At 36.3% G+C, this 14,605-nt stretch overlaps 1 protein-coding gene across 8 annotated transcripts in view; it reads right to left on the reverse strand.

The window, feature by feature from the left end:
- The window catches only part of LOC150094422 (tyrosine-protein phosphatase Lar-like), a 1,380,317-nt gene that overhangs the window by 21,102 nt on the left and 1,344,610 nt on the right, over positions 1–14,605 (reverse strand). For all 8 annotated transcript variants that reach the window (XM_090412197.1, XM_090412199.1, XM_090412204.1 and 5 more), the window contains 2 exons: positions 1,898–2,023; positions 1,077–1,231 (listed from right to left, as the gene is read on the reverse strand). In XM_090412197.1, the coding sequence (XP_090268323.1) occupies positions 1,077–1,231; positions 1,898–2,023 (281 nt within the window). The remainder of the gene's footprint in view (positions 1–1,076; positions 1,232–1,897; positions 2,024–14,605) is intronic.

The raw sequence follows: 14,605 nt of genomic DNA on the forward strand, positions 1-14,605 counted from the left end.
CAGATTAAACAATCTAGTCAAAGGGACTACCAATTCCCTAGCTTATCTTCTCCCATTCTATGAAAAATGTCTTCCACATTAATTCTGGTAACATCATCATCATAATGCTAATTACGATTTTAGACCATATTGGTCTGTTCCGGTCTCATTATCCATCCAATATCCTTTTTTGAGGTCTACCCTGCCTTTCTCTTTCCAATTGCCTTATATTATTTTAGTATTTGTTTCGGATATGGAGTGTTGGCTATTCAGTTTACATGTTCTATCCATTTTTGTTCATAATTGTTAAGATTTTCTTCTATTGATTTTGTTTTTAGTTCTTTTAAAATGTCTTCATTCCTTTTTTGGTCTAATAATGTGTATTTTGCAGTTCTTCTCATAAATCTCATTTCACTTGTTTATTTTCTTTGTTTATTGCCCATTCACTGCTATATAATAATGTGGGCACTGCTAAAGTATTGTATATTTTCAAGTGTGTTTCTTTTTGTACTATATTTGGATTGAGTGTTCTATTTATCAGGCCTGTAATCTGTAAAAATTTTGAAGTTTTTAATTTTGTCTTTTTCTCCTTCATATGATATTTCACATCCAAGATAACTGAAAGTATTTATCTGTTCTATTATTTATTATTAATAACTATTTTACTTCTAACATGGAGTTTGTCCACAAAATGCCATTGTTTTAGTTTTATCTATGGAAATTTTCATTCCAAACTGTTCTACTATAAAGGGTTGTTACTAGGTTATAGTAGAACCTGGTAACAACCCTTTACCAAATTAAATGCACAATCATGCCCCCCCTCTCTTCCTTCTATGCACATTTATCTTATTCACTCCTATTCATACTTATTTCACTGTACTACCGGAAAATTTATCTTATGCACTATTTTTATTCAGTAGACCTTTGCCAATTTCATGCAAAGCTACTTTGACATCCTTTGAATACCTCCTCTTCCATACTAACTCTCTCTCTTTTTTCAGTTCTTCCATTGCATCAGTCACACTATAGATAAAATTATTTTTGAAAATATTTTAGACATTTTACAAGCAAAGCAAAAATTATCATATCTGACATACCTACAATGAACTGTGATTGGACCTTCCTGACCAAACTGTTCTTTTGTTTTATGAACTTGACCTATAAACTCTATAAAGCCTTCTCCAGATTTTGGCACACCTTGTTCAGGCCAGTCAATAAAATGAAACTGCCTAATTGTTTTGGACTGCCCATCCTAATAAAGAAGTGTTCAAAAAATACTGAAAAATGTAGCAAACTTAATTTTTTTAGGTATTAATATTCAAAATCAAACTTACTTAAAGTTAAATTTATATTAGTTTTAAGTATATCCTAATCATGAAAACTGCCTAGATTTTTAGTCATTTTCCAAACAACTTTGTGCATTGCCGTCATTTATTTAATATTTGTGGTTGCTATATAAAATAAATACTGCAACTGTATTTAATCACTTTTTAACATGAATTCTTTTCAACTTCGTGTATGTGTGTGTCGGGGGTGGGGTGGGAAGATGTCAAATTTGTATTGCATCAAGCATATTTTTAAAGTGTATAAAATTTAAGTAAAATATGTATAATGAATTAAATAAAATGTTGATTATTATTGTTTCAATTCTGTATATTGTGATTAATACATAAAAAACTAACCAATTAAATTAGCATATGATCTTGCTACCCCCCCCCCCCCCGCATGCAGTGCACTGCATGCGGGGGGGGGGTAGCAAGATCATATGCTAATTTAATTGGTGACTTTACATGCCTAGATCACCAAATTACATCAAATATAATTCATAACAATAACATTTGCATGTTTTCTTCATAAATTAAACTACTTAACAGCAAAAATGCACCAATAAAATTTGAGAACCACAAAATTTTCATACCCTTGCATCAGTAACTTTAAATTCTCTCAAGATATACTGGGGCATGTTATATTCTGTGATGGGATCCACCACATAATAGAGGTAGCGTTGTGAGCGTTCACTAGGCCAATACTGATGACACTTTTCCTAAGTATGAAAATTAAAAAAAAAAAAAGATTAAAGAAATATGAATTAATATTACTGCAGAAGCTAGTAAAATGTCATACAAAATATACTAATAAAATAAATACAAAATATCTCTGCAGAATGGGAAAACTTTCATGCTATTTTTTTACTTTTTTTAAAAAAGGAATGAAAAATAAATAGAATCCACTAATGCTTTTTATTCCCCAATGGGAGTAACCAAGGCTGTTTAGTCCTAATTAACTTTTGGAAACTCAAGTGCAGCTAATCCCCACCCTAGCCAATCACAAACAGGTGACTCAGGACTATCAATGATTTTAATTGTTTTGGAGGAAGATAGTACAGCAGACAATTGCTGCCATCTCATGGTCCCTAACTCTGTATATTATTTGTCTGAAACAATGAGTGCTGGTTGATTTTCTTGAGTTGCAGGATTAAACCTCCAGTTTACAGGAGAAAAAAACCCACTTGTCCATGTCAGAAACTGACTGATTCAAGAACAACTCGAAGTAAGGCTTACAACCTTTAATTGGAGAAATTTATAATTAAACTTAGAAGAATCTTTCTTGGGATTGCAAAGCACTATGGATGAAAATGCCATTTCCTCAATAGATAGATTATTTTTGCTGTAACAGATGCAGTGGAAGGTTTAACTGCCCATCTATAGCTGAATCTGCCCACCACATCTACATCTGGTCCACTTCTCATAGTTCTATCTAGATTTGCATTTGCAAAATTGGGGAGAACTACGAGAAGTGGAGCAGATGCTGTAAGGCCACACAGCAGAATCTGAATTAGCTGTGACAGTGGACAAGCAAGTAAAGCTACCTCTTCAATTTTGCAAAGTGCAGACTTTGCATTCTATCCTTGCCTACCCAATTTCACAGTACAGTCATACCCCAAAGTTACGCGATAGGTGGGACCAACAAAAAGCGCGTAAGTCGAATTCGCGTAACTCGGGTATAATTTTGCATACAAACATACAAAATATTAGTTAATTGGGACCAGAGGTTTACAAAAACACCTATATTTTTTAAGAAATATAATTATAATTGTAGTTTTTCGTACATTAAAAAAAAAAGAAAGTTATTTCGATATCAATGGTTTCATAAAATCTAATAGATTCGTCTAATGCATAATGTCTTTTTCTTGTCACACAAAATTTGTTCATAGCAAGCTAATGATTTTTTTATTCCTTACCTTGTGGCTACAATTCGTTCCTCATTAGAATCTATGTCCTCCAAAATCTGTAAACCTTTCTTTTATGATTGTTCTTATCAAACTTCTTTGCTAGCTCACAAATTTTCATTCCGCCTTCAAAATCCTTAATAATGTTGAGTTTTTCTTTTCTTGCTAGCTGTAGAAGAATCGGACTTGCTTCCTTTAGTTTTTCCTTTTTTTATGTGATAAAATTTTTATCAAGAACATAACATTAAACAATCGCAAGGTTTGTAGACTATAAAAATTGTGTATGAATGGAGACCACGCGAAACACGTCAGTGCTTGTTTACAGCATGTGCGAGACTGGCAAATGTGGCCTGCGCCGGAAAGATACAACTAGTGGTGAGGCCTGAAGCGGGATGGGAATACGTACATATATGAAACCGCATAACTCCAGATTCAAAAAATTAATTACAAATTAAGAAATACATTAATGGTAAGTATTAATCAGTATAACTTCCCAAAACTGAGAAAGTTTTAGGTTCTGAATGTGCTATATGTCAGAAAATTTTTGTTCTGACATATGACAGCTTTCTTTCTACAGTTTTTCCAGAAGAAAATAACTTTCGTTGAACACTTTGATTTTTTTCCCACTGAATCCTGTGTTTTGTAGATAATGCATGGCTTGCTAAAGGATTTTTGGGGTTCTTTAATTATTATTACCCAAGATCCCATGGAGTCAAAAACTAATCTGGGAGGTCCTTTTATCATACACACAACTCATCATACCATGCTTTAAATACACTCAAATTTTCTGCAGACACCATACTCTCAGACAAGGCATTCCAATCATTCACAACTCTGCATGAAAAAAACCTGCTTCTCACTCCCCTACTCACATCCTCTTTATACAGTTTCCAGGGATGACCTTTGGATTCTCCGGTTCTCCCCTGATCTCCCACTATTTTCTGTAGAACCTCTCCAACATGATCCTATAACAACCCCTTACTAACTTGTAGGTCTCTATCATATCTCCCCTCTTTCTCCCATCCACCAGACTCTGCAAATTGCATCTTCTCAATCTTTCCTCATATTTGACATTCCAGAGGTTTGAAACTTCCTTAGTCAGTTGCCTCTAGACCCTTTCCAATATCTCTTTGTCCTTCTGAACACCAGGTGGCCAAATCTGGGCACAATAGTACATATGTGGCCTAATCAAAGCCTTATAAAATGGAACAAGAATCTCCTTCTACAAGTCAGTGTCCTCTGCATCATTCCCAGGAGCCTTTGTGTTGTCTTCACAATTTTGGCTCTGTGTCCCCCAAATTTCAGATTCTTATCCACTATCAACCCCAGATCTCTTATTTCCTCCACCTCCAACAATATATCCTCACCAAGCATAAATTCTGCATCCCATCTTTGTTTCCCAAATTTTAAAACCTTACATTTTGCAACATTGAACTCACATCCTCATTCCTGTACCCAATCACTCAATTTATTCAAACTTCTTGTAAGGCCATTTTTATTATTTTTTATACAAAAGAAGAGGATTGTATAGGATTGTTGATGAAAAAATTAAATATTACAAGCAAATATAAATAAATTAATAAATATATTTATATATTGAGAAAAATTAGGGGTGCTGCAGTTCCGCAGTGCCTATTCATGAGCCGCCCTTGGGTGTCACATGATGCTCATAATAATAATAATGTCTCAACTCCATAGAGTAAAATGGATCAGACATAACATTTCAGCATTCTGCATCTGACTCCAATGTTTAGATCTTTATTGCAGAATAATTTTCTCATTTTCATGAAAGACTGCCACGCAACTTCAGTCCTTGTCTTTATATCTATTTCAGCATCCCACCTTTCATTAAACCAGCAACCAAGATATTTATGCCTTGACACTTGATCGATATTTTTCCCATTAAGTGTCAGTTTCATTGAAGAGGTCAGATGTTTGCTGATGACCACGCATTTTGTCTTGTTGATGTTTATTCCCATTCTTTGGCTTTCTATGTATACTCTGTCAATGAGTTTTTGGAGATCTGTGATGTTATCTGTAATTAGTACGGTGTCATCTGCATATCTTATGTTGTTAACTATCTTTCCATTTATTGCGATTCCCTCTGAAATTTTTCCAATATCTTTTTAAAGATTACCTCTGAGTACATATTGAACAAGAGTAGTGAGAGCACACATCCTTGTCTCACTCCTCTTTGAATGTTAATATCACTGGTAATGCTGTCTAATTGAATGGTAGCTGATTGATTCCAATACAGATTTCTTATTAGTCTTATGTCTTTTTACGTCTAGCCCTATTTATTGAAGGACTTCTATTAAGTTAGTATGTCTGACCTTGTCGAAAGCTTTTTCGAAATCTATAAAACACAAAGACAGTTTTCTGTTTTTCCATGCATTTTTATATCAATATTTGGGAACAGAAATGGGCCTCTCTAGTACCAAAACCATTCTGAAAGCCAAACTGTGTTTCACTCAGTTTCATTACTTTTTCTATAGATGTGATTCTGAATTTGATTTCTATTATGATAGCTATCTTAAGGTGATTTCCAAGTGTACAGTCTTCTGGGTGGAAGTTTAAACCTTTCAAAAATTCCCATATGTCTTGGGACCATTGTTATTTATTTTGTATATTAATGATATTGGGATGGATTTCACTGGTGGTATACACCTGTTTGCAGATGATGCAAAATTGGGAGAGTAATGAGGAATCAAGCAGATGTGGCTTTACAGGAGGACTTAAATAGATTGCATGAACAGGCCACAATGTAGAACTGTCAGTTCAATGAGGATCTGAAGTTCATTGATCACATTGCACAAGTTATGAAGTCATCACATCAGCTTATGGCAATGATGCAGTGGACCTTAACATGAAGAAATAGAGGTTCTGGTCAGGCCTCGTATGGATTATTGTGCATAGATTTAGTCCTCTGGTTTTCATGGTGATGTGGATATACTGGAAAGGGTCTAAAGACTGACTAAGGTAGTAACACCTCTTAGGGAAGTGGGATATGAAGACAGATTGAGGAAACGCACTTTGCAAAACTATGTGAATAGAAAGAAGAGAGGGATATGATTGAGATATTAAAGTTGGTAAAGGGTTGTCGCCAGGTTAATGGGGAAGAAAATTTTTATAGAATGGAGGAAGGGGATAGAACATAGAGAGTGGTTGGTGAGTGGAATGCATTGCTTAACACTGTGATGAATGCAGATATATTGAATGAGTTTTGTGTGTAACAGTGCATACCTTCCACAGTCAGTCTTTTGACTTCTCGCAGGACTAGTGTTAATAATAATAATAATAATAAAATTTTTAACTTATGGATCTGACAACTGGGTTACAAATAAAACAGATGATTACAAAATGGAGATTACAAAAATGATACTTTTGAGAAAAATTTAGTTATGAACAGACAACATCAATGGCAGTATCATATTAAAAATGAAAATAATCAGAAGGAATTATGGCATTTTTATATTCAAGAGTATGTGAGCTTATCTCATCTCAGGTGATATGGTCACTTAACCAAAACTGGAGAGGAAGAGTTAGCAAGAGTTGCGTGCCTTATGGAATGTATCCAGAGCATGATAGGAGAAGTCTGTTTTCTCATGGTGGATTAGGTAAATATGGTTTTTGTATTCTACATTTCTGATATCTATTGTGTGTCCAGTTTCACTAATGTATGGAAGGTTACAAATACATTTTATTTGATATACTGTTGGATGCGCATCACAGCTGTCCTTGGATGTGCGGAATAAACGTTTTAGTTTTATAGGAGGCGTTGATGTTATACTTCTTTAAATTTCTTCCTATTTTATTAGAAATGAAATGCATTGTTTTGGTGTGTTGTACAGTATATTGCCAATTTTCTTTATATTATATCCTTTTCTCAAAAAGCGTCATATTGTTTAAGGAAATTAACAATGTAGACTAAATAATAAATAAAAGTATTTAATTATTAATTCCTATATTTTGCTTAAGTTATGACATCATCAGGGAACATGTGCATGCAGGCACACTTCAGTAACAAAGATGTAACAGGAGAGATATAGGAAGATCTAAATCCTATAATTATGCCTACATTTGCCAATGAGGATTTCCCTTATGAGAGGCAGTTTGGTACAACTATATTTGTTTAGGTTGGTATAGTTCATAAGAGCTGCAGCAGATTCGAGGAAATGCTCATCAAATTTAAATTTGCTTCAGTGGAGAAAGGTGGTTCTTTTTTCCAACAGATCCTGTGCTGGGTATCCAGGGCATGGTCTGCTAATCCTGAGCTGCCATAGTGGTGAAAACAGATTTATCCTTGGTACTCCAATATATGAGAGGATGAAAGAATTGATAGTTGTGGCGGGTACGAATGAATTGAAAGGAGATAAATTTTTTTTATGAGAGAGGACTTTAAAGTATTGTTAAAGATAGCGAAAGAAAAGAGTGACAGAGTTAGAATCGTGAGTCTGTTGCCAAGGTATGACAGAGAAGAGTTTAGAAGAAGGGCCATAATCGCACATGACATTATGCGCAGGTTATGCAGATGGTGTGGTATGGAATTCGTGGATGTGTGGAATGAGTTTGATGGGCGAAAGGATTTATACAAGATGGATGGCCTGCATTTGAATGGATTTTGTGTGCAGAGACTGGAAAAAGTGTTGCTGAATGAAGTGAAAATGGATGTGCAGAACCAGGGAAACTATGCAAACTTCAGTGAGACAGTTGAGTGTAAAAATAAATATAATGTAACCGAGCCAGCACTAAGGACAAAAAATGGGAATGGGACATTTAGAATAACACATCAAGATAGGGGTGGGACAAAGGGATCACTGCATTTCATGTATACTAATGCCAGGAGTATTAGGAACAAGGGGGAAGAATTTTTGGACTTGATTGGCTCTTCCTGGCCACAGGTTATTGGCATTAGTGAAACATGGCTGACAAAAGATGATTTAGTTAGTGGGATAGAATGTGTAGGTTATAGTGTGTTCAGGGAGAATAAAATGGGGGGGAGGGGATGTTATTGATGATCTGCAGCCAAGGAGAATTGAAGTTGTATTGCAGGATAGTGAAAAGAGCTCATTTGAGGCTATTTGGTGTGAGATTGAGACTGGCAGAAAAAATATATAGTTGAGTGCTGCTATAGACCAGGTGATGGAATAGATGGTGGAGATAGTATGCATAAACAAATTGATGAAATGAGTGGAAGGAGGGTAATTATTATGGGAGATTTCAACTATGTTAACATTGATTGGCAGGAGGAGAGGACACATGTGAGGAAGGAAATGGATTTTATTCAATTATTAAGGGATAACTATCTGAGACAGCATGTAATTGAAAATACTGGGGTGTGAGAGTACTTGACCTGGTAATAGCATCTCAGAATTTGACTGTAACGAATATGACCATGTTGCCACCTATTGGTGAGAGTGATCATAAGGTCTTGACCTGGAAGGTGGCTAAAGGTGTGGAATTTTCGATTAAGACAGGGTATATGTGGAATTACCGTGCTGGCAAGTATGACAAGCTTAGGAGATTGCTTGGATCAGTGCCATGGCATGTACAACTGCAAGGGCTGGATGTCGATAGAGCATGGGAAGTGGTCAAGGAGCATTTACAAGAGGTTATGGCTGATTGTATACCTAGGGTGCGAATAGTAAAACAAGTAGGGGTTAAATGGATGAATAACACCATTAAGCTTGAGCTGCAAAAAAAGAAACAACTGTGGAGGGAATTTAAAGAGAGCGGTGACTTGCAGGCATACGAATGGCATAAAGTGCAGGCCAGAAGGGTAACGAGTGTGGTAAAAAAAGCAAAAGGGGATTATGAAAGGAAACTAGCTATGCAAGCTAAAGAGAATCCCAAACAGTTCTTTCAATATGTTGCAAGCAAGAAAAAAACTGTACATGGCAAAATTTTAAAAAATGATGATGGTAAGGAGGTCACTGAATCAGTCAATATAGTGAAGTTACTGAGCGAGCACTTTGCAAAAGTATATCATCCAGGTGGTGACATTGAAAAAATGAAGAAACCATTAGTTTATACGGGAATTCTAATAAATGAAGGGAAGGTAATAGCCTATTACAGAACCTTAATGTGAATACATCTGTGGGATTGGATGGTATACCGGCACGGGTCTTGCGTGAAGCGGCTAAGGAATTATCAGTGCTCTTGACTATATTGTTTAATCTGAGTCTTGGGTCTGGTTTAGTCCCAAAGGTGGAAAAAGGGGAAAAATAGTTCCACTGCATAAAGGAGGATCCAAGAGTACGGTTGCAAATTACCGACCATCAGCATATCAGGAGTCGTTGTCAAGGTCTTGGAGAAAGTAGTCAAGGGAAAAATACAGGAATGGATTGATGAAAATGAGATACTGTATGGGGGACAGCATGGCTTTGTGAAGGGTAGATCATGCCTCAGTAACTTGCTCAAGTTTTATAACAAGGTGATGGCTGAACTGGATAAGGGTAATGGGTTTACAGTGATACTGCTGGACCTGGCAAAGGCATTTGACAGGATACCACATGGAATTCTAATCCATAAACTACAACATATGGGAATGGATATAGGGTTGGTGAGATGGATAGGTGGGTGGTTGATGGAGAAATATCAAAGAGTAGTTTATTCAGGAGTAGAGTCCAAAAGACAGCCTGTGACTAGTGGTGTGCTGCAAGGTTCTGTTCTTGGACCATTGCTGTTTAATTTGTTGATTAACGATATAGGGAAGGATCTAAGAGGAACAGTTCATTTGTTCATTGATGATGCAAAGTTGGGTAGGGCGATAGTGAATGCAGAAGATGTCAAAATCTTGCAGGACGACTTGGATAGATTGGAGTTCTGGGCTAAGGAGAATGGATGTCAATTTAATGTGACAAAATGTAAGGTTATGCATTTTGGGGTGAAAAGATTAGTAGCAGTATACCACATTGGTGGAAAACTGTACTCCAGGAGATTGAAAGGCCAGGGACTTGAGAGTGTTGGTGGATAGGGAGATGAAGTTTAGGGGGCACATTGCAAAAGTAGCTAAATCAGCTCATCAACTCACTTGGTTGTTGAAAAATACCTTGACGAACAGAGACAAGCAAGTTATTGTACCTCTGTACCGAGCCTTGATAAGACCTCATCTCGACTACTGTGCCCAGATTTGGTCACCTAGGTTCCTTCTTGATGGGGAGGAGGTAAGAGGATCCAGAGGCGAGTGACTAAGATGATAGCAGGTCTATGGAATGAACCATATGAGAACAGGTTGAAGATTTGTGGGTTGCAGAAATTAGTTGATAGGCAGAAAAGGGGAGATATGATTGAGACATTCAAATTGCTAAAGGGTTTCTATAGGATTAATTCAGAGGATATTTTTGAGATCAGGACTGGTGGTGGAAGAACTAGGGGACACCTACAGAAGCTGGGCAAGAGTGTGGTTAGCAGGGGTGTTAGAGCTGGGTTCTTTACTTTTAGAGTGGTAAATGAGTGGAATAAGCTGCCAGAGTCTGTTGTGAGTGAGTTCAAGGCAAGGTATGATAGATACTGTGAGAATGTCGTATAGTTGTTTGAACATGATGTTTAGGGCCTCCCTCGATGAGTCTAAGGACTCCATAGAGTCGTCCATAATAATAATAATATATGGATGCTGGCTGTCCTATCTGTTTGACTGAAAAATTATGACCCCATCTACACACAGACTACTAAAAAATGTTACCTCCTGGCCAGCAGATGTGACCAACAAATTAAAACCCTACAATTCCAGACCCCCCCTCCCCTCTCCATGTATTTATGGACTTGCAAAAATTCATTAAGAGGATGTACTGCCATGCCCTGTTGCAGATGGTATAGATTCACCCATGCTAAACATTTAGTCAAAGTGCTTTCTTGCATTACTGGCAATACCTCGTCACATATCAAAACTTCAGACCATTTTAATTTTAGTATGCAAAACCTTATGCTCTGCAACACTAACTTAATGGTCAGTTATGATGTCTCCTCCTTATTTACAAATGTCCCACTTAAGGACACCTTGGTACTTATCCAAGCAGAATTTCCTCCTGATACTTGCCCAGTTTCAGTTCACTATGAAATCAGGCTATTTTGTTTAGCAAAGAAAATTCTACAAATAAATCGAGGGTACAGCCATGGGCAACCCTCTTCTCCATCCCCAGATAACTTTTTTTCATGTTGACATTTGAAAAGAATGCCCTAAATTCTACCCCTACCTTAAGTGTAGTATTTGGCTGCACTATGTGGACAATGTGTTTACAATTTAGCCATATGGTCAGGACACCCTTACATACTTTCCTATTCTATTTGAACAGCCAACATCCAAGAGGATCCAATTCACAACAAAAATAGGAAGTAACAACAGTCTTCCCTCCCTAGACACTCTAGTTACAAGACAACCAAACAGATCTCTGACTGTCACACACACACACACACACACGGGTAAATACACTCATGTTCATAGAAACTGCATCATCTGCTGTAACCATGTTTTTTGATTTTAATTTTAATTTTAATTTTAAACAGGCATTCAAATTTAATTAAATTTGAATGCCTGTTTAAAAAGGGATAATAACACAATAATTGTTACAAATAATGAAGAATGTAATATAATGTTGGAAATGACAACAAACTTGACAAATTTGCAAATATTTTAAAATGGAGTGGACAGTGATATTTTCACTGGAAAAACAAATACTGGTATCAAAATTTAGTTCAGCTACAGTTTCACTAATATTCAAAGCTAAAAATTCACTTTTTGCTCTTTAATAGTTTGTGGGTCATCCCCTTGCCTTTATTGCAGCTTAGCATCAGTAGGCAATGACAAAACCAATTTCCTGATGGATGCAAATGTCAATTCATGGTTCCATATCCTTATAGCAGCTTCTTGGAGTTCCTAAAGTGTTTTTGTTTCCACTTGGTACCACAAATTCTCAATAGGGTTGAGATCTGGGCTGGTTCTTAGCCACAGTAGTTGCTGAATAGAGTGTTCATTGAGTCACTTATTAACCTACAACAAAAACTAAAGCTTTTTTAAGTACGAAATTCAATTCGTATGGTACATTTTAGAATTAAATAGCATTACTAATTTGCATCATATCTGAATAATGCATAAAGCATACTAAATGAACTTCTGTTATTAATATTTAGGGATAGTTTTTGAAAAATCATCCTTTAAAAATTGATAACAGAAGCTGAAGTCTTAGTTAATTTTCTCTCCTTAAATATAATGCATATCGTTTTGAAATGTGATAATTCTAGCTAAGTATGCTATCATACATTCATTGTTAAACAGATTTTCAACCATTAATTCTACTCCAGTTAGCTTTGATTATGAGTAGATCTTTTACATTTAACATATATCTAACAAACTCTCCTGAGAAAGTGCACAAAACAGTACATGAAACTTGTAGAGGACTACAGAATAAAGTTCAGTTTAAAATAAGATATATGGTCTTAATATTGGAAATTATTTCTGCATAACCACAGAAATCTCAGAAGCTCAATTTATATTTATGTATACGAGGGACAGGCCACACCTGAATGCATTTAGTATCAGGAGTCTCACAAAACTAATAACTGGTATGGGATCAAACACAGAGAGTCAGCAAAACTAAATTATAATGGAAGGAATGGTAAGAATATGAGTATAAGAGCAACAATGTTATATTTGCTTCCTTCCTCTTATATTTGCAACAATGCTGATGAAGGGAATGGGAATTATCTTGGAAATAATTATGATGAGAAAACGATTTTGACTTTGTGTTCATCTGGTTCAGACCCATCAAAACATGTGCAAAGATATTTACATATATAAGGCAGTAGAGAAGAATAGATATCTACCAGTTGTCCAACTGCATCATGCGGGCTGCAGACAAGAGTACATAAAATAACATGCAGGTAGATTATTATGTCTATACACGAATGTTAGGAGTATTAGAAACAAATGGGTAGAGTTTGTTGCCTTGATTAATATGTTGGAACCTCAGATTGTAGGCATTAGTGAGACCTGGCTATCAGTACAGTATTTTTTAGGAAGGATAGACAGGATAGGAGAAGAGGGGGGGGGGTGTGCTGCTAATGATATTGGATGAATTGCATCCAGTTATTGTTGAGACATATGATTTTTTTATTTTATTTTTATGTTGAGCCCATACACGAGAGGTTGGTTGATCAACATATAGTACATTAGCACCGTGTATGGGTATATGTTGGGAAAGGAGAAACTTGTTTACATTTGATTTAAATGAGTGTATATTGTACACCTTGAGAAACACAACAGAGGGAAGACTGTTCCACAATACATGCAGGGATGAGGGAAGAGGAAAAGAAACTTGTTCTGCTTGTTTCAAAGTGCACTGTGAAGGGATGTTGAGCAGCAGCTGCACGTGTACCAACGAGCTTACTACTAAGTGGGGGGGGGGGAAATATTGTTGCAATCTCAGATGAGCATTTCCCATGGAAATATTTGTAGAATATACATCTGAGGGTGGTCTGAAAAGTTCTCAGCTTAACAATGAAAAAATGAATTTATAATTTCAAAATTATTTTTATTTTTCAACATAATCTCCCTTAAGACTAATACATTTATTCCAGTGATGCTCCAGCGCCATTATCCCATCCATGTAGTGGTTCTCAGTAAGATCTGCAAAATACCCCTCAACAGCTGCAATAAAACTCTTGATTCAAAGAAAAATGCTGACCAGCGAGGAAGAGTTTTAGTTTTGGAAATAGATAGAAGTCAGAGGGAGCCAAATCTGGGAAATAGGGTGGATGTTCCAACAATTCATAGTGCAGATCCCTTAATTTTCCCATTGTGGGCACTTTTGTGGGCAGGTGCATTGTCCTTGATGAAAGATGATTTTTTCTTCTGCAAACTGAGTCTTTTCACGTCTGGTCATTTTTTCGTCTAGTCTGGTTAAAAGATCGGAATAATATTCCTTGCTTATTGTTTTAACCTTTTCAAGATAACTCATAAACAAAATGCCTTTAGCATCCCAAAACACCGATGCCTTGACCTTTCCTGCTTTCCTACCGACTCTGTCTTCTTTGGCACTGAACAACCGGCTTCTGTCCACTGTTTTGACAGATGTTTGGATTCTGGTGAGTAACGGTGAACCCAAGTCTGATCCATAGTAATAAATCAATGCACAAAATTAGTTTTATTCTTGTTAAATCGCTCCAAGCACTGTTCAGAGATTTTTATGCGAGTGTGTTTTTGATCAGCTGTGAGCAAGCGTGGCACCCATCTTTTGCAAAGCTTTTTCATATGCAATTCTTCATGCGAAATATATCCTACATGTTCTTTTGAAATGCCTATGGTCTCAGCAATTTCACTCACTTGGTTTTGCATCGTGCACTCCATGAATGATTTCTGGTGTTGTTACAGTTTTTGGATATCCTTCAAGTGGATCATCT

Source organism: Typopeltis vanoorti, chromosome 22 (genome assembly GCF_054136105.1).
Source record: "Typopeltis vanoorti isolate ZY-2024b chromosome 22, IOZ_Tvanoo_1.0, whole genome shotgun sequence".
Classification (NCBI taxonomy): domain Eukaryota; kingdom Metazoa; phylum Arthropoda; class Arachnida; order Uropygi; family Thelyphonidae; genus Typopeltis; species Typopeltis vanoorti.